At 43.9% G+C, this 23,817-nt stretch overlaps 1 protein-coding gene across 1 annotated transcript in view; it reads left to right on the top strand.

Moving 5' to 3' along the window:
- LOC133048526 (ADAMTS-like protein 1) overlaps window positions 1-23,817 on the top strand; it is a 216,103-nt gene that overhangs the window by 44,335 nt on the left and 147,951 nt on the right. The window contains exon 3 of the mRNA XM_061132224.1: window positions 9,610-9,789. Within this exon, the coding sequence (XP_060988207.1) occupies window positions 9,610-9,789 (180 nt within the window). The remainder of the gene's footprint in view (window positions 1-9,609; window positions 9,790-23,817) is intronic.

The raw sequence follows: 23,817 nt of genomic DNA, 5'->3' as shown, positions 1-23,817 counted from the left end.
CTGTTTCCCCATCTATTTGCCATGAAGTGATGGGACCAGATGCCATGATCTTAGTTGTCTGAATGTTGAGCTTTAAGCCAACTTTTTCACTCTCCTCTTTCACTGTCATCAAGAGCCTTTTTAGTTCTTCTTCACTTTCCTCCATAAGAGTGGTGTCATCTGCATATCTGAGGTTATTGATATTTCTCCCGGCAATCTTGATGACTCTCCATGGTCATATCATAAAGCCAAATGGCTTAGTCAGGCCGTCATTCCTCCGCATGTCTGCCCCTTCACATCTCTGACTCTGGTTCTCCCATCCCTGCTTGTACATTGCTTCTGCCCACATTTCTCTCTGCCTACCCGCAGTTTTCCTCCTGTCTACCTGTCAGAGCCCCCAGGAGTCCCACCTCTCCCGCCAACACTCCTCTCCTGTCCTGCTCTGCAGCCACATGCCGTTCAAGGTCAGTGCTGCTCATTTAACAGTGAGATCGCACAGTGCTTGGGCAGGTGAAGCATAGAGAAGGATGCAAAAAAGTACATGGCACGTGTGCCTGTTCATTTATTGAGCACTTGGTACATTTCAGAAGCTTCTTATTCTAATAAGAGCAGCACTTACTATGTATCAAGTGCAGTATCAAGGCACTTAATTTTATACTCAACTCATATAGTCCTCAGTAGCTTTAATGGGATAGTTACTACTATGATCCCCATTTTACAGATGAGGAAACTGAAGCACTGTGAGATTAATGTGAATTCAGGTTTTATGTAGTAGAGTTCATTCTACTGAGCTTCATTTTCTCTTTTAAATTTTTTGTTTGTTTGTTTGTTTTTGGCTGTGCTGGGTCTTCATTGCTGCACGCAGGCCTTCTCCGGTTGCAACGAATGGGGGCCGCTCTCTAGTCTTCTCATCGCGGAGCTTTCTCTGGTTGCGCTCACAGGCTCTAGAGCACTGGCTTTAGTAGTTGTGGCACATGGGCTCAGTTGCCCCTGTAGCATGTGAAATCTTCCTGGATCCAGATGGAACCTGTGTCCCCCCACGTTAGCAGGCAGACTCTAAACCACTGGAGTCCCAGGGAAGTCCTTCATTTTCTCTCTTAATCCTTATAGCAACCCCCTGAGTAAACAAGGCTCAGAGAAGCTGTGCTTGCCCCAGCTCACACAGCCCGTAAATGCAAGAGAAGTCTGTGTGCTTCAAAACCCGTTCTCTTTTCCACTGTGCTGTGCATCATTCCCAGAATGTCCTTGCTGTTTGCTCTAAAGTATTAAAGCGTGAGGAAATCTGATATCAGCCCTAGTATCAGTTTAGGTAAAAGTCAGGATTTGTTACCTTACCCAGAGTTGTTCATCTGCGTATGGCTCCTACTGCTGCTATAACAAATTACCACACACTCAATGGCTTAGAACACCATGAATTTATTATCTTACTTCTTGGGAGGTCAGAAGTCTGAAATCAGTTCCTACTGGCTAAAATCAAGGTGCTGATTTTAAAATCAGGTCTTCATTCCTTCTTGAAGCTCTACGGGAAGATGTGTCATCTTGCTTCTTCCAGCTTCTAGAGGATCCTGGCTTCCTTGGCTCATGGCCCCTTTCTCCAGCTTCAAAGCACTTCACTCCAACCTCAGATTCTGTCCTTATATCCTCTCTGTCTGACTCTGATCCTCCTGCCACCCTCTTATACCATCAAGACTACATCAGGCTCACTGTGATAACCCAGGTAATCGCCATGTCTCAAGAGAGTTAACTGAATCCCATCTACAAAGTCCCTTTTACCAGGTCAGGTCACATGTTCATGGGTTTCAGTGATAAGAATATAGGTATCTCTGGGGTCATGACTCAGCCTACTATAGTCTGCTAGACTGTGGGCTGACAAGGCCTATTAGTCTCCATTAGCGCAAGGTCCTTGAGATTCAAAGTTTGCTTTCTACTGCTCTTCCTCTTGTCACTGTTTTTGAGCCTTATATGCATCAATCTTCTTTGCTTTTATTCTAAAAAATAACTTTAAAACAGAAGTGAGAAAAAAAGAGAAAGATGCAGGAAAGATTAAACTGCCACGAGAAACTCCACTCTGAAGCATCGTTTATATTTATCTATATTACTTGTGTTTTATGTGCAGGATTGTATCCACCCACTGTACATACATATTGCACACATCTGTGTAGAGACTGAAAAGTCACCACAACCCCTATTTTCCTCCCTTGCTTAAAACTGTGAGTATGTGGTGATTTCCCTGTAAACCTTTTCTTTTTCTTTCTTTTTTTTTAATCAGGGTTACAATTCAAAATGCCTGTAGTTTAGCTATGTAAAAAGACATATGAGAGAAGAGGCCCTGCTGGTAATATTCAGGAAGAAAAGAGAGACTTTTAATGATAACCATAAATGCTTGTGAATTAAATTTTTCATTTTCTAGATCTAAACACACCACACAGAGAAGAATAACTTTGGTCTGGATTAGAGGGCTGAATTCTGGCAAAAAGAGTCAATGTGGTCATCAGTTTTGTTATATACCAGTGACTAAGATGTAAATCCTCATGAATCAGAGACATCTTGATTTAAAATGTTGTATCCAGAAAGGAAAACAAAAAAGCCTATTGGAATATTTATCTTATTTTTAGTAGTGTACTTCATAAAGAAATGGGTGTATGATACCTGGTAGCTCAGTGGTTTAAAAAAAAAAAAAACCTGTGCCAATGCAGGAGATGCTTGTTTGATCCCTGGGTCCAGAAGAGGACCCCTGGAAGAGGAAGTGGCGACCTACTCCAGTATTCTTGCCTGGGAAATTCCATGAACAGAGGAGCCTGGTGGGCTACATTCCAGGGGGTCACAAACTGTCAAACACAAGTTGCAACTAACAGCAAATGCTATCCATGCTCCACGTGGTAACAGGACTATTAAACCCAGAAGATGCCCTGCACACTCCTTGTACTTCCAAGATTAAGAAAGCTTAATTCATATTAGATGACCAAGATAATTTTAATTCACAAAATGATCCAGATAGAAATTCTGTTTTTATTTAATAATTTTATTTAGTAAGTGAGATTCCAGTCCTCATGTTCTTTGTTTTTCTGAGCCCTCCTGCAGTTTGACTCAGTTTTGACCCCTGTTATATACTAAGCGCTCTCCCTAACTGCCCTCTGAGCCTCTCAGTCTCATATATCACCAAGTTACCTCCAACTACAAAGGTCTAACACCAATCTTGATAACACACCTACCTGCCACCTTCCCCAGCAGACCTGATCTTCCCTCATGAGCCTGGTACTGTGAGTGACACCGCTGTCTAGCCTATCCTTTCGTGAGAACCTGGAGCTATCTCAGCCTCATTTGTCCTTCACGCTCATTCAACACACGAGTCCTGTTGATTCTACTTCCTGTATCTCCCCAGCCCCCATTGCTCTCTTCCTCTCACATCCTTCTTTCACTGCCTTGGTTTCAGTCCTCACGACTGGCCAGACCATTATAAAACATCCTTGTACTTGGTGTCCCTGTTCAGTCTTGCCTAACTCTGCTCCAATGCTTCATAACCTGGTATCATTGGTTTTTTACTATAGGCCCTCTGTAAAGCCTTTAAAATATTAACATGTGCCCGGAATCCCCAAATAAGGGAATGGCATGCACAGATGTTTTGACTTATTTTGGACCAGGTAACCTTGCACACCTGTGACTGTCTCACAGGGCAGTACTCGTTGGAACCCATTGGCCTTTGCTGCCTGAATTAATTTCTACAAATTAAATCATGTTACCTCCTGCTTTAAAACCCTTAATGACACCCCAGAGTCTTAAAAGTATATCCAATTATGTCCAAGGTCCTTCACTTTCGGCTGCTACTCAGTCTTGTTTCCCAACTACACATCCCTGTGAACTCTAACCTCTGTCTTCTCAGGACTGCTCAAAGTGTGAATATGCCATGTTCCTTCACAGACTATCTGCACACACATGGTCCGACTCTGCCAGCACTCCTGTTTCCCTGGCCATCCACTCCTATGTCACTTCCTCCGCAAAGCCTTCCATATTTTCCATAAAGACTGGGTTGCACTCTCCTCTTTTGTAAAACTGATCACATGCATGCTGCATGCTAAATTGCTTCAGCCGTGTCCAACTCTTTGTGACCCTATGGACTTGTGGCCCACCAGGCTCCTCTGTCCATGGGATTCTCCATCAAGAGTACTGGAGTGGGTTGCCTTGCCCTCCTTCGGGGTATCTTCCCAACCCAGAAATTGAACCCACATCTCTTACATCTCCTGCATTGGCAAGTGGGTTCTTTAACACTACTGCCACCTTGGAGGCCCAAAACTAATCTCACTTTATGGTAAAGTACAGTGACTGAACTGCAGATACCTGAAGCAAAGTGACCATCTCACAGTCATCTGTAGTCCCTAGCACCTAAGACAGTGCCTGGCAATCAGCAAGTACTCAGGAAATGTTTGAGGAAAGAATGGATGAGCAAATGAAGAAAGGCATGAAATGAATTAGAATCTATTAGCAGAGCACATTATATTAAAACTGGAAAGTTGACCTTAGAAACAGAATGTGGATATCACTTGTGTTGGGCTCAATAATGTGACTTGAGGTGCCAAGGAAATAAACTCAGCTCCCAGTGAATTGAACTACCAAGATAAAACCAAAAATGTCAAAGGAGGCAGAATTTATGACTGTGCTGATCATAGGGAAATCTTTAAAAATTATGGACATTGTATTTTTGTATAGAAACATAACTTTTAAATATTCCTCATATTGTATTGTTTTTACTTTTCTTATAAAACTAATGAATCCATGACCTTGTATCATGAAATATGCATGGCAACAAGGATAAGCAATATAAATGCTATTTTGGGTTATTTATTCTGTTTATGGCATATATTTTAAAATAATACCCATTACCAGAGATCTGCTTCTTCATACCACAATATTATTTTCAATGATGATTCATAAAGCAAACATTTTTCATTTTGTTTTATTAAATTTCTCTTGCCACTCCTTTTTAAATACTTTTCTGCTTTGCATTCTGCCTGTCACATCAGGACTGTCAGCCTCACCAGGTAACCTTGATCTGTTCACAAAGTCACCACAGACTTTGGAAGCTTTATTAATTTGAAATTTCATCTTCTACAATTTTTTTAAAAATTTGAAAACCACCTTTTCATCAGTGTACACACCAGAGAAGCTTTTTGAGCAAAGATGAGACAAGTATTTAAAAGCCAAATCCCTGATGACATTAACCCAGCCAGAGGGTTGTCTGCCATCCCTGGAGGGTCACAGTTCCCAGAAGAGCACTCAGTGCATCTGGCTGAAACCCATCAATGACTGATGTAGAAGGAGCATCTGGCTGATGATAAAACAGTCTGATAAAAGGTGGATATTCAGCCCATCAGCTGAATGTTTGTTTTACATCTTTTCAACATCTGGCTTTTTGGCTCTTTTGTTCATCCAATCATCAGTTCAACAAACATTTATGAAGAGTACACTCTTTGCCAGATGCAATAGTAGGCACTGGGGAATAGAAAAATGAGTGTGTTCCCTTTCCTCAAAGTCACATAATCCTGTGTACATGTAGGGAGGTGGAGGGAAAGATCAGGGCCATAAACGACCAGCCCTAACTGGGGAGGTGCAGCACCCTTCCAGATCAAGGTGGGGTAGGAGGTGACATCATACCATGAAGCAGAGGGGTTAGAAGAGGCTTTCCTGAAGCAGTGGCCTGTGAGCTGGACCTTCAAGGGTGTCCTGGAAATTTCTGGCTGGACAGAGAAGTGAAGGGCATTGCTCCCATAATGAACAATGTGTTCAAAGGCCATAGCACAGGAGGTATCTGTGTGCCCAGAGAAGGGCAGATTGTCCACCACAGCTAAGGCAGAGGCATGGCAGGCCGGCAAGACATGTGCTCGGGAAGCTCAACACAGATGAGAGTGTGAGGGCCCTGAAGGACATTCTCACCAGTCTGACTTTATCTTCAAGTGTTGAGACTTCCTGCAAGCTGTCTATATAGCATGCACGCTAAGTCACTTCAGTCATATCCCACTCTTTGTGACCCCATGGACTGTAGCCCACCAGGCTCTTCTGTCCATGGCATTCTCCAGGCAAGAATACTATAATGGTTGTCATGCCCTCCTCCAGGAGATCTGCCCGACCCAGGGATCAAACACGCATCTCCCTCGTTTCCTGCATTCACAGGCGGGTTCTTTATCACTAGTGACACCTGGGAAAGCCCATTTCTATCCAAATTAAACTTCAAAATAACAAGCTGATTGTTTTCTTTTGTTTGTTTGTTTTTACTTTTCTTGCAGGTATTTTGTCATCCAATTATCACGGAATTCCGTACAGTGTTAGGGGGAGTCTTCTGAGGGTTTGGCCCTTAAATTAGGTCCTATCTGAAAAGTGATATCCCAGCTCTGATATTTTGAGTGGTTACACTCTATATACATTTTATTACATCTCCACCCTTAAAATGAAGCCAGTTATCTTCATCCACTTCCTTAGTTGGAGAGAGAGAAAGTTTACCTGCGTCTTTTCCTTATCGTCGCATTCACTAAGATGCTTAAGTCTGAGAGCGGTTCTCATTCCGGCACCTGTTTATTTTGGAAGCATTTAGTCAAATTGAAAGAACCCCCATACACCTTATGTGATACTCCAAACAACCAGTGGTTCTAACAGAAGCTGCTCTGGGTGTCAGGTCCCCACGCCTGCCCTGTCTACCCCATGTTTATTTTATTCCCATTGGAAATGGTAGAGAGGCATTCATTTAGAGTGATGTTTCTGAGTCCTTGTTCAGACGCTATGATGTATCCAACTCTTTGTGACCCCATGAACTGCAGCATGCTAGGCTTCCCTGTCCTTCACTGTCTCTCAGCATCAGGGTCTTTTCCAGTGAGTCAGCTCCTTGCATCAGGTAGCCAAAGTTTTGGAGCTTCAGTTTCAGCATCAGTCCTTCCAATAAATATTCAGGATTGATTTCCTTTAGGATTGACTCGTTTGATTTCCTTGCAGTCCAAGGGACTCTCAAGAGTCTTCTCTAGCACCACAGTTCAAAAGCATCAATTCTTCAGAGCTCAGCCTTCTTTATGGTCCAACTCTCACATTTGTACATGACTGCTGAAAAAACCATAGCTTTGACTATAAGGATCTTTGTTGGCAAAGTGATGTCTCTGCTTTTTAATATGCTGTCTAAGTTTGTCATAGCTTTTCTTCCAAGGAGCAAGCATCTTTTAATTTTGTGGCTACAGTCAAGTCCACAGTGATTTTGGAGCCCAAGGAAATAAAATCTGTCACTGTTTCCACTTTTTCCCCTTCTGTTTGCCATGAAGTGATGGGACCAGATACCATGATCTTAGATTTTGAATGTTGAGTTTTAAGTTCACTTTTTCACCTTCCTCTTTCACCATCATCAAGAGGCTGTCAATCCTGGTCATACAGAATTACCTGGGAAGTTTTAAATTTTTTCTAAATTTAAAAAATTAATGTCTGGGACATATTTCCCAGAGTTTAATATATATGAAATGGGGCCCAGGACTCAGGACTTTTTAAAAGCTCCCAGGTGGCTTTAAAGTATATCAGGATTGGGAGCATTGAGTAAGAGAGTGACATCTGGGCCACAGCAGCATTCTGACTCTACTCAAGGACATTGTATCACCATCCTAACCTTGACTCTGGGCACACATCCCTCTTAGAGTTCTGAGTCCAGCCCACTGAGTACAGACCCCCATGAGTTCTGAGTGGCCACTGCTGCAACAGGAAAAGCTCCTATGGCACAAACACCCAGCCCTAAATTTTCAACAAGCACAAGGGCAGCTGATTCAAGAAAAGGGACTCTTCTTGAAGAAAACGGAGCTCTCCTTAGAGTTTTTACAATAAAATTACCCCAGCACAGAATAGTAATGATTGGTATATTATTTAAGGTTAGATTTTTTTTTCTTGTTTCTGTTTCTTAGCATTTGTGTCTATACCTCCTGTAAAATTTTTTATACAATTTTTAAAGTTTACTTGCCACTTACAGTACATGTTGTTCCATACATTCTTGAGCCTGCATTACACCCAGTAGTTGCTATCTCCCACTCCCCCACCTGTATATTGCCCCATCCCCCCCACAACAACTATTTTGTTTTCTATGAGTCTTTTTTGTTGTATTCGCTAGTTTGTTATATTTTTTATATTCCACATATAAGTGATTTCCTACAGTATTTGTCTTTCTAATTAGGGTTCAGTTCAGTTCAGTTGCTCAGTATGTCTGACTCTTTGCAACCCCATGGACTGCAGCACGACAGGCCTGTCCATCACCAACTCCAGGAGTTTACTCAAACTCATGTCCATTGAGTCGGTGATACCATTCATCCAACAATCTCATCCGCTGTCGTCCCCTTCTCCTCCTGCCTTTAATCTTTCCCAGCATCAGGGTCTTTTCAGATGAATCAGCTCTTTACATCAGGTGGCCAAAGTATTGAAGTTTCAGCTTCAGCATCAGTCCTTCCAATGAACATTCAGGACTGATTTCCTTTAGGATCGACGGGTTGGACAGATTAAAAAGAATAAGAAACCCAAAGTCACAATAGCTTAAGTAAGAGAGAAAAGCGTTTTTCTCTTATACACACACAGGCCATCCAGGGCCAGTATGGTGTCACCACCAGGAAGTTAGGCTGCTTCCATCTTTTTGCCTATCACTATCCAAGATGGAAGGTTAAATTTTAGACAACATGTTCATGTTGCATCCAGCAAGAAGGAGAAGGGGAGGGACAAATGCCACACTCTCTTCTTGTGTGTTTTTCCGTGAAGCTGCACACAACCTTCCATGTACATACCTTTGCCCAACACTTAGTCACATGGCACCTTCAAGGGAGGTCAGCAAATATAGTCTGTATGCCAAAGGGTCATGTGCCCAGCTAAAAACTGAGCATTTCTGTACTACTGCAAAGGAGGAGTCAAAATCTTAGAATAACAGCTTCCTGCCCCACCCCTACAAACAACTGGATGATATTCATTCAGTTACATGTAAATGACCTGTTTGATTGGGGGCCTGTTGAAAACCACTAAAATGGGGAGATTTTTCTTGTATCCCAAATTTCCATGGCTTTTGCTCCAACTGCCCAGAAAAAAAACACCAATCCTATAAGAAACATATTACAGGAAGTTCAAAAAACTAAGCCTCAGACCTGCTACCCCTCCAATAGGTTAGAGAGGATGGGCTCTCTACATGGAGAGAGGAAGGGCTGCCTTTTCTGCAGATTAATTCCTCCAGATTTACATAGATGCCAGGAGCTCTCTCTCCTTTATTCTAGAAGAAGCACAGATTATTTTCACTGCATTGTAAATATGTTTAACACTCTATTATATCACCTGTTAAACCAGTTGTCTTGGGTGACTGCAAATCATAGTTTAGAAACAACTCTCTAAGATTTAAAGGCTCTCAGAATTCCTGGATGCTCTAGTTAAATGTTTAAGATTAAGAGTAGAGGATATAGACCTTGCTACAAAATTCATTTCAAGGTGCGGAAACAATCTCCTTTGGGTTGGTTCCTGGGTTTTCTTCCCTATTTATTTATTTTTTCTTTTCTCACTCTGCAGTAAGCCAAGGCTAAGGTAAGGATTGGATTGGCAGTCAAACGTGCTACTGTCTTATGCAGAGTCTGCTTTCTCTTCCTCCCCCAGTGTTCCAGGACCTGCGGCGGGGGCATCCAGAAACGCGAGGTTCTTTGCAAACAGCGCATGGCTGATGGGAGCTTCCTGGAGCTTCCCGAGACCTTCTGTTCAGCCCCCAAACTGGCCTCCCAGCAAGCCTGCAAGAAAGATGACTGTCCCAGTGAGTGGCTGCTCTCCGACTGGACAGAGGTACGTGTGCTCCTCAGAAGGAGATAACAAAAGAGGCATAAAGAGGAGAAGGCACCCAGACTTACAGATACAGAAGGAGAGAACAGAACAAAAGAATCCTCCTGGCACTGTGGAACAGAGTTGTGGGGGGTGAGGAGTGTTGTTGTTTTGTTTTTTAAACTTATTTTCTGGGTGTCTTGGGTCTTAGTTGTGTCATGCGAGATCTTTCATTGTAACACACAGACTCTCAAGTTATGGCACATGGGCTTAGTTGCTCTGCAGCATTTGGGATCTTAGTTCCCCAACCAGGGATCTAACGTGTGTTCCCTGCATTGCAAAGTGACTTGTTAACCAGTGGACCATCAGGGAAGTCCCTGAGTTGTTGTTGTTGTTGTTGTTGTTGAATCTTCTTTGCAGTGTAGGTGATTTACAGTGTGGGGTTACTTTCAGGTGTAGAGCAAAGTGAATCAGTTATACGTGGAACAGAGTTTTTCTAAGCGTTGATACCATAGTGTGTAACTAGCTTTTAACTAGGCTGCAGGGATGGGAGTTGTTAAGCAACCAGCCCTCACTCAACAATCAGGAGCAGAGAATTGAAAATAGGCCCTTCATGGAACAAACCAGGCTGCGTTTGTACTATTTGGATCCAGGATTTTACTGAGAACACCGGGTCCCTCCGCTCCATTCACTCCCACCTTCCTGACATTCCCCCCTCCCCCTGCCGCCCGCCCCACATCTCTTACTCCCAGATGTTTCTAGTCTCTCCTCAGGAAAGGCAAAGCCTCTCTAGTTCTTCTCATCCAAGTTACTGGACAATGAGGCATATGATTTATTAGGAAAAGAAGGCCAAGGAAATCCTGCCTCCTTCCTGTCAGTTTCCTGGATCCAAAACGTCAACAGCTTCCCAACAGGAGAAGTTGATTTCCCCCGATGCCCTGCATCTGGGGAGATGACCACATCAGCATTACCATTCCTGACTTACCTCATCAGTTAAGGATAGACCCCCGACTAACCTGCTTCTCTAAATCATTCCTACTTCAACACTCTCCTGAACTAACTCATCGACACCCAGCTCCAACTTGTTTTCAGCCTCTACTCCTTCTTTGACTTGCGTGCAACTCCCCCAGCTTCATAGGCCCCGCGTCTTTCATAGAAACCACCCCCACCAAAAGTCTCGCCTCGCAAGTAGATTCAGCCAAGAACGGAATTGCGAGGCCTGAAGTGAAAATCTCAGGGCCCAAACCAGATTCAAAACCCTTCTCTTTCTTGCCTAGAAGCCTCTGGATTGGCCTTGTCAATCTCACTGCCTCCTTTGTAGACCATCCAACTCACAGGGCAGAGCCGCTGCTGCTGCTTGAAATCCATCACAGAGGTCCTTGCTGCCCCAGAGGGGAATGCAGCTGCCTCTAAAAATGAAGATGCCACGTTGTTCAGCCTGTGTTCTGAGAATTCTCGCCCCGTGTTTTATTAGCCCATGCAGAGGTCCATCAGATGACACGTTCTGAGTACACTGCAGTTGAGATTTAACCTATGTCATCATAGGTTTTGCAGTTTGGCAGTAAAATTTGGTCTTCTGATGGTAGTTCCCTGCAAATGTCTCAGAACAGAAGGGGGAATGATTTTTATCATCTTTTAGAAGTAATTTTGTTTCAGAAGGATGAAGGATTTAATGTGTGGGATGAGCGTATGTGCATGTGTGAACATGTTCAGTTCAGTTCAGTCGCTCAGTCGTGTCTGACTCCTTGCGACTCCATGAATCACAGCACGCCAGGCCCCCCTGTCCATCACAAACTCCTGAAGTTTACTCAAACTCATGTCCATTGAGTCGGTGATGCCATCCAGCCATCTCATCCTCTGTCGTCCCCTTCTCCTCCTGCCCCTAAACCCCTCCCAGCATCAGGGTCTTTTCCAATGAGTCAACTCTTCACATCAGGTGGCCAAAGTACTGGAGTTTCAGCTTCTGCATCAGTTCCTTTCAATGAACACCCGGGACTGATCTCCTTTAGGATGGACTGGTTGGATCTCCTTGCAGTCCAAGGGACTCTCAAGAGTCTTCTCCAACACCACAGTTCAAAAGCATCCATTTTTCGGCACTCAGCTTTCTTCACAGTCCAACTCTCACATCCATACATGACCACTGGAAAAACCATACCCTTGACTAGATGGACCTTTGTTGGCAAAGTAAAGTCTCTGCTTTTTAATATGCTGTCTAGGTTGGTCATAACTTTCCTTCCAAGGAGTAAGCGTCTTTTAATTTCATGGCTGAAGTCACCATCTGCACTGACTCTGGAGCCCAAAAAAATAAAGTCTGACGCTGTTTCCACTGTTTCCCCATCTATTTGCCATGAAGTGATGGGACCAGATGCCGTGATCTTAGTTTTCTGAATGTTGAGCTTTAAGCCAACTTTTTCACTCTCCTCCTTCACTTTCATCAAGAGGCTTTTTAGTTACTCTTCATTTTCTGCCGTAAGGGTGGTGTCATCTGCATATCTGAGGTTATTGATATTTCTCCCAGCAGTCTTCATTCTAGCTTGTGCTTCATCCAGCCCAGCATTTCTCATGATGTACTCTGCATATAAGTTAAATAATCAGGGTGATAATATACAGCCTTGACATACTCATTTTCCTATTTGGAACCGGTCTGTGGTTCCATGTCCAGTTCTAACTGCTGCTTCCTGACCTGCATACAGGTTTCTCAAGAGATAGGTCAGATGATCTGGTATTCCCATCTCTTTCAGAATTTTCCACAGTGTATTGTGATCCACACAGGCAAAGGCTTTGGCATAGTCAATAAAGCAGAAATAGATGTTTTTCTGGAACTCTCTTGCTTTTTCGATGATCCAGCGGATATTGGCAATTTGATCTCTGGTTCCCCTCCCTTTTCTAAAACCAGCTTGAACATCTGGAGGTTCACAGTTCATGTATTGCAGAAGCCTGGCTTGGAGAATGTTGAGCAGTACTTTACTAGCATGTGAGATGAGTGCAATTGTGCCGTAGTTCAAGCATTCTTTGGCATTGCCTTTCTTTGGGATTGGAATGAAAACTGACCTTTTCCAGTCCTGTGGCCACTGCTGAGTTTTCCACATTTGCTGGCATATTGAGTGGAGCACTTTTATACCATCATCTTTCAGGATTTGAAATAGTTCAAGTGGAATTCCACCTCCTCCACTAGCATCAGAGTGATGCTTCCTAAGGCCCAATTGACTTCTCATTCCAGGATGTCTGGCTCTAGGTGAGTGATCACACCATCATGATTATCTGGATCATGAAGATCTTTTTTGTACAGTTCTTCTGTGTATTCTTGCCACCTCTTCTTAATATCTTCTGCTTCTGTTAGGTCCATACCATTTTTTTATTGAACCCATCTTTGCATGAAATGTTCCCTTGGTATCTCTAATTTTCTTGAAGAGATCTCTAGTCTTTCCCATTCTGTTGTTTTCCTCTATTTCTTTGCATTGATCACTGAGGAAGGCTTGAACATGTTAGTGACAGTTTTTCTGTGGAATATTGATTTGGGGTTTAGTATCATATAGGAAATATAGATCAATGGAACAAGATAGAAAACCCCGAGTTAAACCCACATACCTATGGGCACCTTGTGTGTGTGTGTGTGCACACATGCGTGCTCAGTTGCAAAGTCATGTCCAACTCTTTGCCACCCCATGGGCTGTAGCCTGACAGACTCCTCTATCCATGGGATTTTCCAGGCAAGAATACTGGAGGGGGTTGCTATTTCCTCTTCCAGGGAATCTTCCCAACCCAGGGATCAAACCCATGTCTCCTGCAGCTCCTGCATTGGCAGGTGGATTCTTTACACCTGAGCCACCTGGGCAAGAGAAGATGAAATGGTTAGATAGCATCACCGACTCAATGGATATAAATTTGAGCCAACTCCAGGACATAGTGGAGCATAGAAGAGCCCAGTGTGCTGCAGTCCATGGGGTCACAATGAGTCAGACATGACTTAGCAACTAAACAACAACAACAATCATGTATGAAAAATCATTACCAGCAGTGCAGATGAGAGCACTGATGTATTAGCCGAGTAAGTGGCTCTGGATGAAGGCTGCCTCCCAGGGTTGTATTGCAAAAAGCATTGCTCTTCTAAGCCTGTCAGTGGCGGTCTTCCATGAGTGGGATGCCAAGAAGGGGACTTGTGTATATTAGAGTTGTCCTTCCAAGTTCCTGGAGTTTGTGACCTCTGAGCACATAGAACTCAGAGAGGATCTAAAGGAAGGATTCTTGTGGTTAGGCACTAAGGTGCCAGTAAGTAAAGGAGACCTGTAGTATCATGTGTACTTGAGAGTTCAGACTCACAGACAGGCAAACAGGTTCAAATCCTGACTCTGCTACTTATTGGCTGTGTAACCTTGGGCTGGTTACTTGACCCTTCTAGGCTTTAGTTTGCTGAACTTGAATATTGGCGATGATAATTGTGTCCACTAACATGGTTATCAGTTATAAACGATGCATATAAAGTACTCTGTGCCTAGTAAAAGTTAACCCTTATCATGGTTGTGATTTTCTTCTATCCCTCCTTATTGTTAGGAAAAGGAACAGAAATAAAAGAAAGCTCATAACTTGACTGTCTGGACCCAGGATTATGATCAAGACCTCCCACAGACTCTGCTGGTCTTCCTAGGAGGCAGAAGTTACATTTTTAGAACTAGGACTAGTTAGCCCTTATCCAAGGATTGTTACCAGGTTCTGCACTATCTAGGTTGATGAATGGAGATTCCAAACATTGAGATGGGGCTGGGAGTGGTGGGATTTTAACCCCTGTTCACTGGGGATAAACTCAGTATGGCTGGTGCCATACAACAGTGCTCCTGGGGGTGTTCACAAAGGCTTCATTTGGCCCTGTTATCCCCACAACCCTTCCTTTGGCCCTCTGGCTAGGATAAGACATGCATTCCACATACCCCACATGACTCCCTTTGGAGAAAGGAAGACCTGGATAATCTATGGGTGTTTTTCATCCTCAACTATCTGGGCTTAATCTCACGGTTACTGCACAGAATCCCTTAGAGACAGAATTAAGCCAAAGTTTTAAACACTTCAAGTAAAATTACTTTCAGATTCTATTCTGAGAAAAGGTCTCTCAAAAGACCTTACTTCTTTTCTTTAAAAGAAATACTTGGATCTCTTGAAAGAGTTGGCTATTCAATATTTTTAAGTCATATTTTTATGGAAATTCCTTCCTCCCCCAAGCATAAAAGAAATTAAAGTCAGAGCAGTCAATTTTAAAGCTAGAAAGAACTTAGGAGATCTTATAGTCTAGTGGTTCTTTAAAAAATTAAAGCCACAAAACCCTTTTTTTCCATTGAAATGTTTCAATGAAGTCAGAAATCTAAAACAGAACGAATCAGAGTTATTTGGTGGAAGTGTGGGTAAGGGTCCCAGGTCCCCAAATGGTTGGGTCTGTAGATCACCTGAGAAGCCCCTAAATCACATCCTCAACATAGTTAAAGAACACACTTTGAAAATCCCTGCTCGAGTGTAGTTTCCCTGTTTCAGAAATGTGGAAATTGAGCCTAGAGAAAGAACTAGATTTGACCAGAATCATAAACTGATCTTCCAACACTTGGTCCATTTTTCCATTTCTGTACTTGGCAACACTCAGATGACCAGGCTTTTAAAATTTCCAGGCTCTCTACCCCCATTCCACCTGAGCCCTGGATTTGGTGCTGTCATTTACAATAAAATAAGGGGTGGGTGGAATCTGGAATCCACATTCTTCAGGGAACAAAAGCAATGGGCTTGATTCTCATCTCCATTTTTTGCATCTTAAATGTCTTTTAGGGTGGTGGATATCTCAGTGTATTGCATAGAATAGTTCATTTCCATGGGCTAGCATATGAAACTTGGAAACCTAAGATACTATTTTTTGGTTTCTACTGTCATTTTTCAAGTTAACGTGGCATGCTGCCATGACCCTAGTTCAGGCCTTTATCATCTCAACCCTGGACTACTGTGGCAGCCTCCTTAACTGACATCCTTGCCTCCCATCCATCTCCTACTCCTATCCCTCCCAGACACTGTTGCCAGATTAACCTTCTCAAAACACCTCCTTCATCATTTCACTCCTCCCTTAAATGGCTCCTTATTGCCTTATGGACCAATTCCAAACCTTCCGTCTGAAAATTAAGTCTCCAACATCTGGCCCCAAACTACCTCTTGAGCTCCTGACACTCTCCACTTGGCCTCTCTCTTCAGTCAAACTGGTTCAGCTCTGTCCCTAAGCCTGCCTTGGCCTTGAGCACTGAACTCTTCCACCTTGATTCTGGATAGTTCCCTGACTGCCATGCTTACTCTGGGTTCTCTAAACCCATCCAGACTCCAACCATCTTCCAGACTAGGCCAGGAAATCACTGGTATACCATGAGCATTCACCAACTGTTAGCATTCATTTTATGATATCAATACTTCACTTACAATCTTGTATTTTTACTAAGTTCTTTTATTGCTATTTCTTTAAACAGCTTTCAGTTCAGTTTAGTCGCTCAGTTGTATCCGACTGTTTGCGACCCCATAAACCGCAGCATGCCAGGCCTCCCTGTCCATCACCAACTCCCAGAGTCCACCCAAACCCATGTCCATTGAGTCAGTGATGCCACCCAACCATCTCATCCTCTGTCGTCCCCTTCTCCTCTTGCCCTCAATCTTTCCCAGCATCAGGGTCTTTTCAAATGAGTCAGCTCTTCGCATCAGGTGGTCAAAGTATTGGAGTTTCAGCTTCAGCATCAGTCCTTCCAATGAACACCTAGGACTGATCTCCTTTAGGATGGACTGGTTGGATCTCCTTGCAGTCCAAGTGACTCTCAAGAGTCTTCTCCAACACCACAGTTCAAAAGCATTAATTCTTCTGTGCTCAGCTTTCTTTATAGTCCAACTCTCTCATCCATACATAAATCTATTGTTTTGCAGGCAGAAGACCTGGGTTTGATCCCTGGGTTGGGAAGATCCCCTGGAGAAGGGAATGGCTCCCGATTCCAGTATTCTTTCCCAAACAAGTCCATGGACAGATGAGCCTGGTGGGCTACAGTTCATAGGGTTGCAAAGAGTTGAACATGACTGAGCAACTAACACACACATGATAAATATATGTTTCTTAACTTTTTACGAAACCATCAAACTTTTTCTAAAAGGGCTGTATTTTACATTCCCAGCAGCATTACAGGAAGGCTCTAATTTTTCCACATCCTCACTTATGATAATAACACTTATTATTGTCATTTTGATTACTAAAATTCTAGTGAATATAGAGTGCTATTTCATTGTGGTTTTAATTTCCATGTTCCATAATATACCATTTCATTTTAATAATGCATTTGGATTTCTTCTCATTATTTGATAACATCCCTTTGAGGTTAGGAATCGCCTTACACATCTTTGTCCCATAGCATTTAGCATCCCATCTCAAACAAAGTAGATACATAAGAATTATCTGATACTTGACATTAAAATATTATAATTAATTTGTAAAGGAAGGAGAAAGGAATTAGCATTAGTTGAATGTCATTTCTGTGTGTGAAGTTTTAAAATATATTATCATTGAATTCCCAGCCTTGCCAAGTAAGTTATAAGAAGTGGAAACAGAGTTTAAGTGACTTGCCAACTAGTGACAAGCAGTACTGAGCTGGAATTTGAACAGTGGACTCTATAACTCTAACTCTAAAGCCCAGACCATAAAAGTAAAAATAGGTGAAATGTCCACAGGAGACCTGAGACCAGAAAAGAGTGTGGCTACAATATGGATGTGTCTTTTCATACTGTAACATAATTAATTTCTCTCTTTCTCAGTTGCTATTGCTTTTCCAAGCAATTTTTCTCATATTTTGGTGAGTTTGAGAGTCCATACAAAATCCATTAGCCTCCAGTTCTCAGCATTTACATGCATTTGGCCTTTCTTCCCCCACCAGTGTTCCACGAGCTGCGGGGAGGGCACCCAGACACGAAGTGCCGTTTGCCGGAAGGTGCTGAAAACCGGTGTCTCAGCAATTGTCAATTCCTCCCTGTGCCCGCCCCTGCCATTCTCTTCATCCATCAGGCCCTGTATGCTGGCCACCTGTGCAAGTGAGTACGGCAGTGCTCTGGGATGGGGAGAGAGCAAGAGCGGTAGCTGACCCTGAGCCCGAGAGCAGTAGGGATGGTCAGGCAGTAAAGCCCTCAGAGGGCATCAGGCTGGTGATCTCAGCTAGAGATGGGAAAGGAATCTTAATTACACGTGGCCAGGCAGAAGGCTCTTCTCCACTGGGGGGAAACCAGTTTGCAGGAGGTAAGGCAAAGTGCACTTGCTGGCATAGGGAGATCTGGAGGCTGGAGTCAATATATTACTAATGAAGTCTAATGTGACCCACTCCAGGATTTTACACTTAACAGTGTGTTCTGTTTACTAGTAACCCCTAGAGGTATAACACTTCTGAGGTCTTCTCTTCATGTATATGGGGGCCGTGATGCTCTGTAGGACCCAAAAGGGAGACATTCTCCTTCTCTTTGTCCTCTGCCTCTTTTTATGATTCTGATTTCTTTCTTTTTAAAAATTTTTTTTAAATTATTTATTTTAATTGGAGGCTAATTACTTTATAATATTGTAGTGGTTTTTGCCATACATTGACATGAATCAGCCATTGGGTGTACATCCCCCGTCCTGAACCCACCTCCCTCCCCATCCCATCCCTCAGGGTTGTCCCAGTGCACCGGCTTTGAATGCCATTTCATGCATCAATCTTGGGCTACCGATCTATTTCACATATGGTAATATACATGTTTCAATGCTATTCTCTCAAATCATCCCACCCTCGCCTTCTCCCACAGAGTCTAAAAGTCTGTTCTTTATATCTGTGTCTCTTTTGCTGTCTCACATATAGGGTCATCGTTACCATCTTTCTAAATTCCACATATATGCATTCCATATATATATATACTGTATTAGTGTTTTTCTTTCTGACTTACTTCACTGTATAATAGGCTCCAGTTTCATCCATTTCACTAGAACTGATTCAAATGTGTTCTTTTTAATAGCTGAGTAATATTTCTTTTTTTAAAAAAGTCCTTTTAAAGAGAGGAACTGTCTTTCTCCTGGAATCCCCCTCCATCTAGAACCCTTCCTCTCAGTTTCTAGGGGTAGAAAGCCCCAAGAGAGTGATCGCAGGTTGCCCAGCTGCACCTCCTTAGCTCTCCCGTGCTTGATTGTGGCAGCAGCTTGATGGTCCACAGTTGGTAGCCAGCTCCTCCCTTAAAACAAGTCAGGAAATGAAGGCCCTGACCAAAGCAAACTCTGAAGCGCTTTCCCTCTTCTTTCTTTGGTCCCCCATCTCTCTTTTTTCTCTCCACCCTGACCTCTTCCCCTCTCTCTTGTCGCTGCTCCTCACTCTACCTTTTCTCCACTCTCTGCTTCTCTTTCTCCATCTGTCTGCTTCCGTTGCTTTCATTCCAGGGCCCGGGCGGCCATCCACGAAGCATAGTCCTCACATCGCGGCAGCAAGGAAGGTCTACATCCAGACGCGCCGGCAGAGGAAGCTGCACTTCGTGGTGGGGGGCTTCGCCTACTTGCTCCCCAAGACCGCGGTGGTGCTGCGCTGTCCCACGCGGCGCTTCCGCAAGCCCCTCATCACCTGGGAGAAGGACGGCCAGCACCTCATCAGCTCTGCCCACGTCACTGTGGCCCCCTTTGGGTACCTAAAGATCCACCGCCTCAAGCCCTCTGATGCGGGAATCTACACCTGCTCGGCCGGACCAGCCCGGGAGCAGTTTGTGATTAAGCTCATCGGAGGCAACAGGAAGTTGGTGGCCAGGCCCTTGAGCCTGAGGAGCGAGGAGGAGGCCCTCGCGGTGAGGAAGGCCAGCCCCAAGGAGGCCCTGCAGACGCACAAACACCAGAACGGCATCTTCTCCAACGGCAGCAAGGCCGAGAAGCGGGGCCTCCCCGCCGACACCGGGGGCCGCTATGACGACCTGGTCTCGCGGCTGCTGGAGCAGGGGGGCTGGCCGGGAGAGCTGCTGGCGTCGTGGGAGCTGCAGGACTCCACGGAAAGGAACGCGTCTTCAGAGGAGGACCAGAACGCCGAGCAGGCCCTCCTGCGTATGCCCTTCACCATGGTGACGGAGCAGCAGCGCTTGGACGACATCCTCCGAAACCTCTCGCAGCAACCCGAGGAGCTCCGCGACGTCTACAGCAAGCATCTGGTGGCGCAGCTGGCGCAGGAGATCTTCCGCAGCCACCTGGAGCACCAGGACGCGCTCCTCAAGCCGTCGGAGCGGAGGGGCCCCCCGGTGGCCATCCCTCCCCATAAGCACGTGTCTGGCTTCAGCAGCTTCTCCCGGATCTTGTCCACTGGGGAGGGCGGGGGCGGCTCCCGCCGGCCGTACCGCAAGCCTGTCATCCTGCGCAAGATATCCGCCGCCCAGCAGCTCTCTGCCTCCGAGGTGGTCACCCATCTCGGGCAGACGGTGGCCCTGGCCAGCGGGACACTGAGCGTGCTTCTGCACTGTGAGGCCATTGGCAACCCGAGGCCCACCATCAGCTGGTCCAGGAATGGAGAAGAGGTTCAGTTCAGCGACAGGTGAGTTCTGCAGTTACCTGGTCTGGGAAGAGCTGCGGGGAAGGGGTCACCTTGTGTGGGAGGCACCCTGTTCATTCTTCCTTCAAGGTGTTTGCAAGGGTAGAGCTTAGAGTACTGGGCCTCAGGGACCGCTCTCACCCTGGGTTTCAAGCTCTCTCCATACTGATGGACTGTTAAAGCAAAGACAAAGTATTTAATTTCTCTAAACTGTATGCTCTCATCTTTGTAAGATAATATTAAGAATACCTACAACCCTCAAGCCCCATAGGATCGCTGAGATTAATGAGATTCTCTCCGGATAGCTCTGAACCTTTGGCAGGAAGCTATCATTCCAGACCAGAGCATTATTGCATTACCGTTTTTGTGAGATAAACCGCTGAAAAGCTTGTACACCAGGATACTGTCTCTGTGTGTGTGGTCCCCCAGGGTTGGGGACAGAGTGCAGCCAGCACCTGCTGCTCCCAGTGGGTGAGCCCATCCTCTGTCTGCGCTGGACAAGGCTGTTTGTTCAGAAAGCTTTTATTCCCGGTTGAATCTGTGATTAATTATCCTATTATTTCTTGGTGTCTCTGTTTTGATGTGCCTTTACTGGGATGACAGCATGCCTTTGCTGGTTTTCTTGGGCCATGGCCATTCACAATGTAGAATCAATAGTGATAGAAGAGGTAATAATAGTATTTTTTTTAGTACTACATGTGTGCCAAAAACATGCCATGCTTCCTACACACCTCCTCTGTAATCTTTATAAACAGCCTTGTCCAGCCCTTACAACAAATAGAGCCGGCATTGACTGAGTAGTAAGTGTCTTCGAGGCCGGTGTAAATGCTCTTTGTGCTTTATCTCACTAAATTCTAACAGCAGCCCTAAGAGGCAGTATAATTTTTATCCACACTTTACAGAAGAGAAAACCAAGCCTAGTAACTTACTAAAGATCACATTTATTAGGTGGCAGAGCCAAGATATGTGACAGAAATAAGAAAGGCAGCCAATGGAAGAATCATGGTCTATGGATGAGAGAGGAACTTTAAGGTCTGTGCTTCAGAGTTCTCGTTTTAACTTATTATCTTCACTGAGTTCATGAAGCATGCTCTTTTCATTAAATGTCCTTTTAAATACTGTTGTTCAGTTAATCCTCTTTGCTGGCCTGCTTATGAGTAAGGAAGGAAAGAAGGCAAGATATATTATGTCAGGCAGTGTGCCAGGTTTATTTATGTCACTACATTTGTTCTTCTGACAGTCAAGCCACTAGATTGACATTATCCTCCAGTTTCGCATAAGAAATTGAGGTTCGGCAGCTCACTCACGGTCACACTTTAGGAAAGGCCTGATTAAAGGATTCAATATCAAGTTTATTGGATTCCAAAGAATAGTTCTGTCTGCTCTTCCGAAACTTGATGAACAAACATGACTTTGTCCATCCTGCCTACACCTTTTGTGTTTTTGAAATGTCGTCAATATTGCTTCTCAACCTGAGCTCTTACAGATCAAATAGCTTTAATAACAACACTAAGCATTTTCTCTGTGACACTCTGCTCAATGCTTTAAAGGTATTATCTTGTTTAATCTTCAAAAAAAAAAAAAGCCTTATGAGATAAGTACCATTATTGTTACAACGTCAGTAATAAAAAAGCTAAGGCACAGTTGTTGGACCCACACAGAAGCACTGGAGACAAGGATTGAATGCAGACAGTTTGTTCAGAGAGCCTATGATGGTAACCTCTCCTCTTGTTTGCTTCTTGATCCTCCCCAGCATAGACTTTCCTTGATGAGCTTTTCTGCTATGATCCCTGCAGTTCTTTCCATAAATCTTTGTAGGGAGTTTGTGGGCTAGGCTAAAGTTGCAGTAAATCCCATTGAGGTCATTGGGTCTCAGGGGGCAGTTCCAGCCTCAGACCCCCAGAAGGATGGGTGCTGACTGAAACTTGTGCCCTGGTACTCAGGTGGGTGGTGCACTGGGACTGCCTCTGTCATTGCCCCTGTCACACCCATTATGCCCAAATCGTGCCATGCCTGCCATCAGCCAGTCAGTTCCTATTTTATTCATATCCTCTGGGCCTGTTGCCCGAAACTGGTGTTATTGAGATCAAAGGGAGTAGCAGTTGGCTGTGTGAGGGAAAAGATGGGAATTAACATTTCTCGGCTAACTCCAGCTACTGTATCCGCATGCCAGCAACTTCCACAGACATCATCTCTTAATGTCCACTGCCAGGTATAACATATGTGCTGATAGCCCTATTTCAGAGATGAGGAAACCAAGGTTCACAGTAGTTAAGGAAGCTGACCCCTGTTAAATAGCTAGTAAATAGCAGAATCAAGAAAATAAATTAAAATTCAGTTCTGCCCAACACAAGCTCATGCTGTTTTGAGTGATTAAGTTCATGTTTTCATGCATCTCCTATATTTGACTCAGGATACCAAGTTGCCTCAAGACCCCTGCTGTTTTCTCCTAGCCTTTTCCAGAGTCCCTTCCTTTGAATAGTGACTACTTCCTCCTAAAGGGTGTACAATGATGTAGGCCACTGAGATGGGGAAGGGGATGATCAGAACTCTGTTCTGCCTGGAACTGCAGGGAGAATATTGAGGCCATGGCTTAGTCGGGGGTCCCGACAACTTCCTTGAGTTCTAGAGTTTATGAAATCCAAGGATCATGCCTCAGTCTTGGTCACTGGTGACTGCAGGAAAAATGTGGGAGGAATTAGAAGGACTGAGGTCTTTGGGCTGGTCTTGCCAAGGCCTTTCACTTTCCATGGCCTTAGTCCCTTCATTTAAAAAGTGAGGGAGCTTGTAGCAAATCATCTCGGATCTACCATCTTAATTCCTTGATAGAAGGTCACAGAAGGTTAAAACCCACATGTTGATGGAGAATGGGGAGAGCCTTGAGCATGTCACTTCAAAATTTGCCCTACAAGTTATCTTCCAAGTGGTTCATAGATAGAGAGGTTCACTGATCACATGAGTTTGGGATATGCTCGCTTAAAGTTAAACATATGTATTTACTGCTGGACTTTCTTTTATTTTTTAATATAGTATTTGATTTTTTCTTTTTTTATAAAAATAGTGAAAAGGCTATAAAACAATTCAAATAATACCTGAATCTATAAAGTAAAAATTCAGATCTCTTTCATGCCCCCAATTCTATTCCCCAGAGGCTGTTAGTATACACCCATTTGGAATTTTTATATATTTTACTGTATTATATATTATATATGTCACATACACACATAAGATTTGTGTTTTTTTAATGCAATGTTATGTTTACAAATTTGACTTAATTTCTATTCAATGACATGTCCAGGAGGCATTTAAGAATAGTATGTAGAGGTCGATATCACCTTTTTTAACCACTGATTACTGGTCTTGAATGTATTTAACTAACCCTCAAGGGAAATTATTTTGGTTTTTCCATTTTCAACTCCTATAAGCATTCCAACATGTATAGCATGCAGTGTTTTCCAAGTATTTCTTTGATCAATGAATAATTTTT

This window comes from Dama dama, chromosome 29 (genome assembly GCF_033118175.1).
Source record: "Dama dama isolate Ldn47 chromosome 29, ASM3311817v1, whole genome shotgun sequence".
In the NCBI taxonomy this organism is placed as follows: domain Eukaryota; kingdom Metazoa; phylum Chordata; class Mammalia; order Artiodactyla; family Cervidae; genus Dama; species Dama dama.
This window is presented reverse-complemented; position numbering and strand designations above follow the sequence as displayed.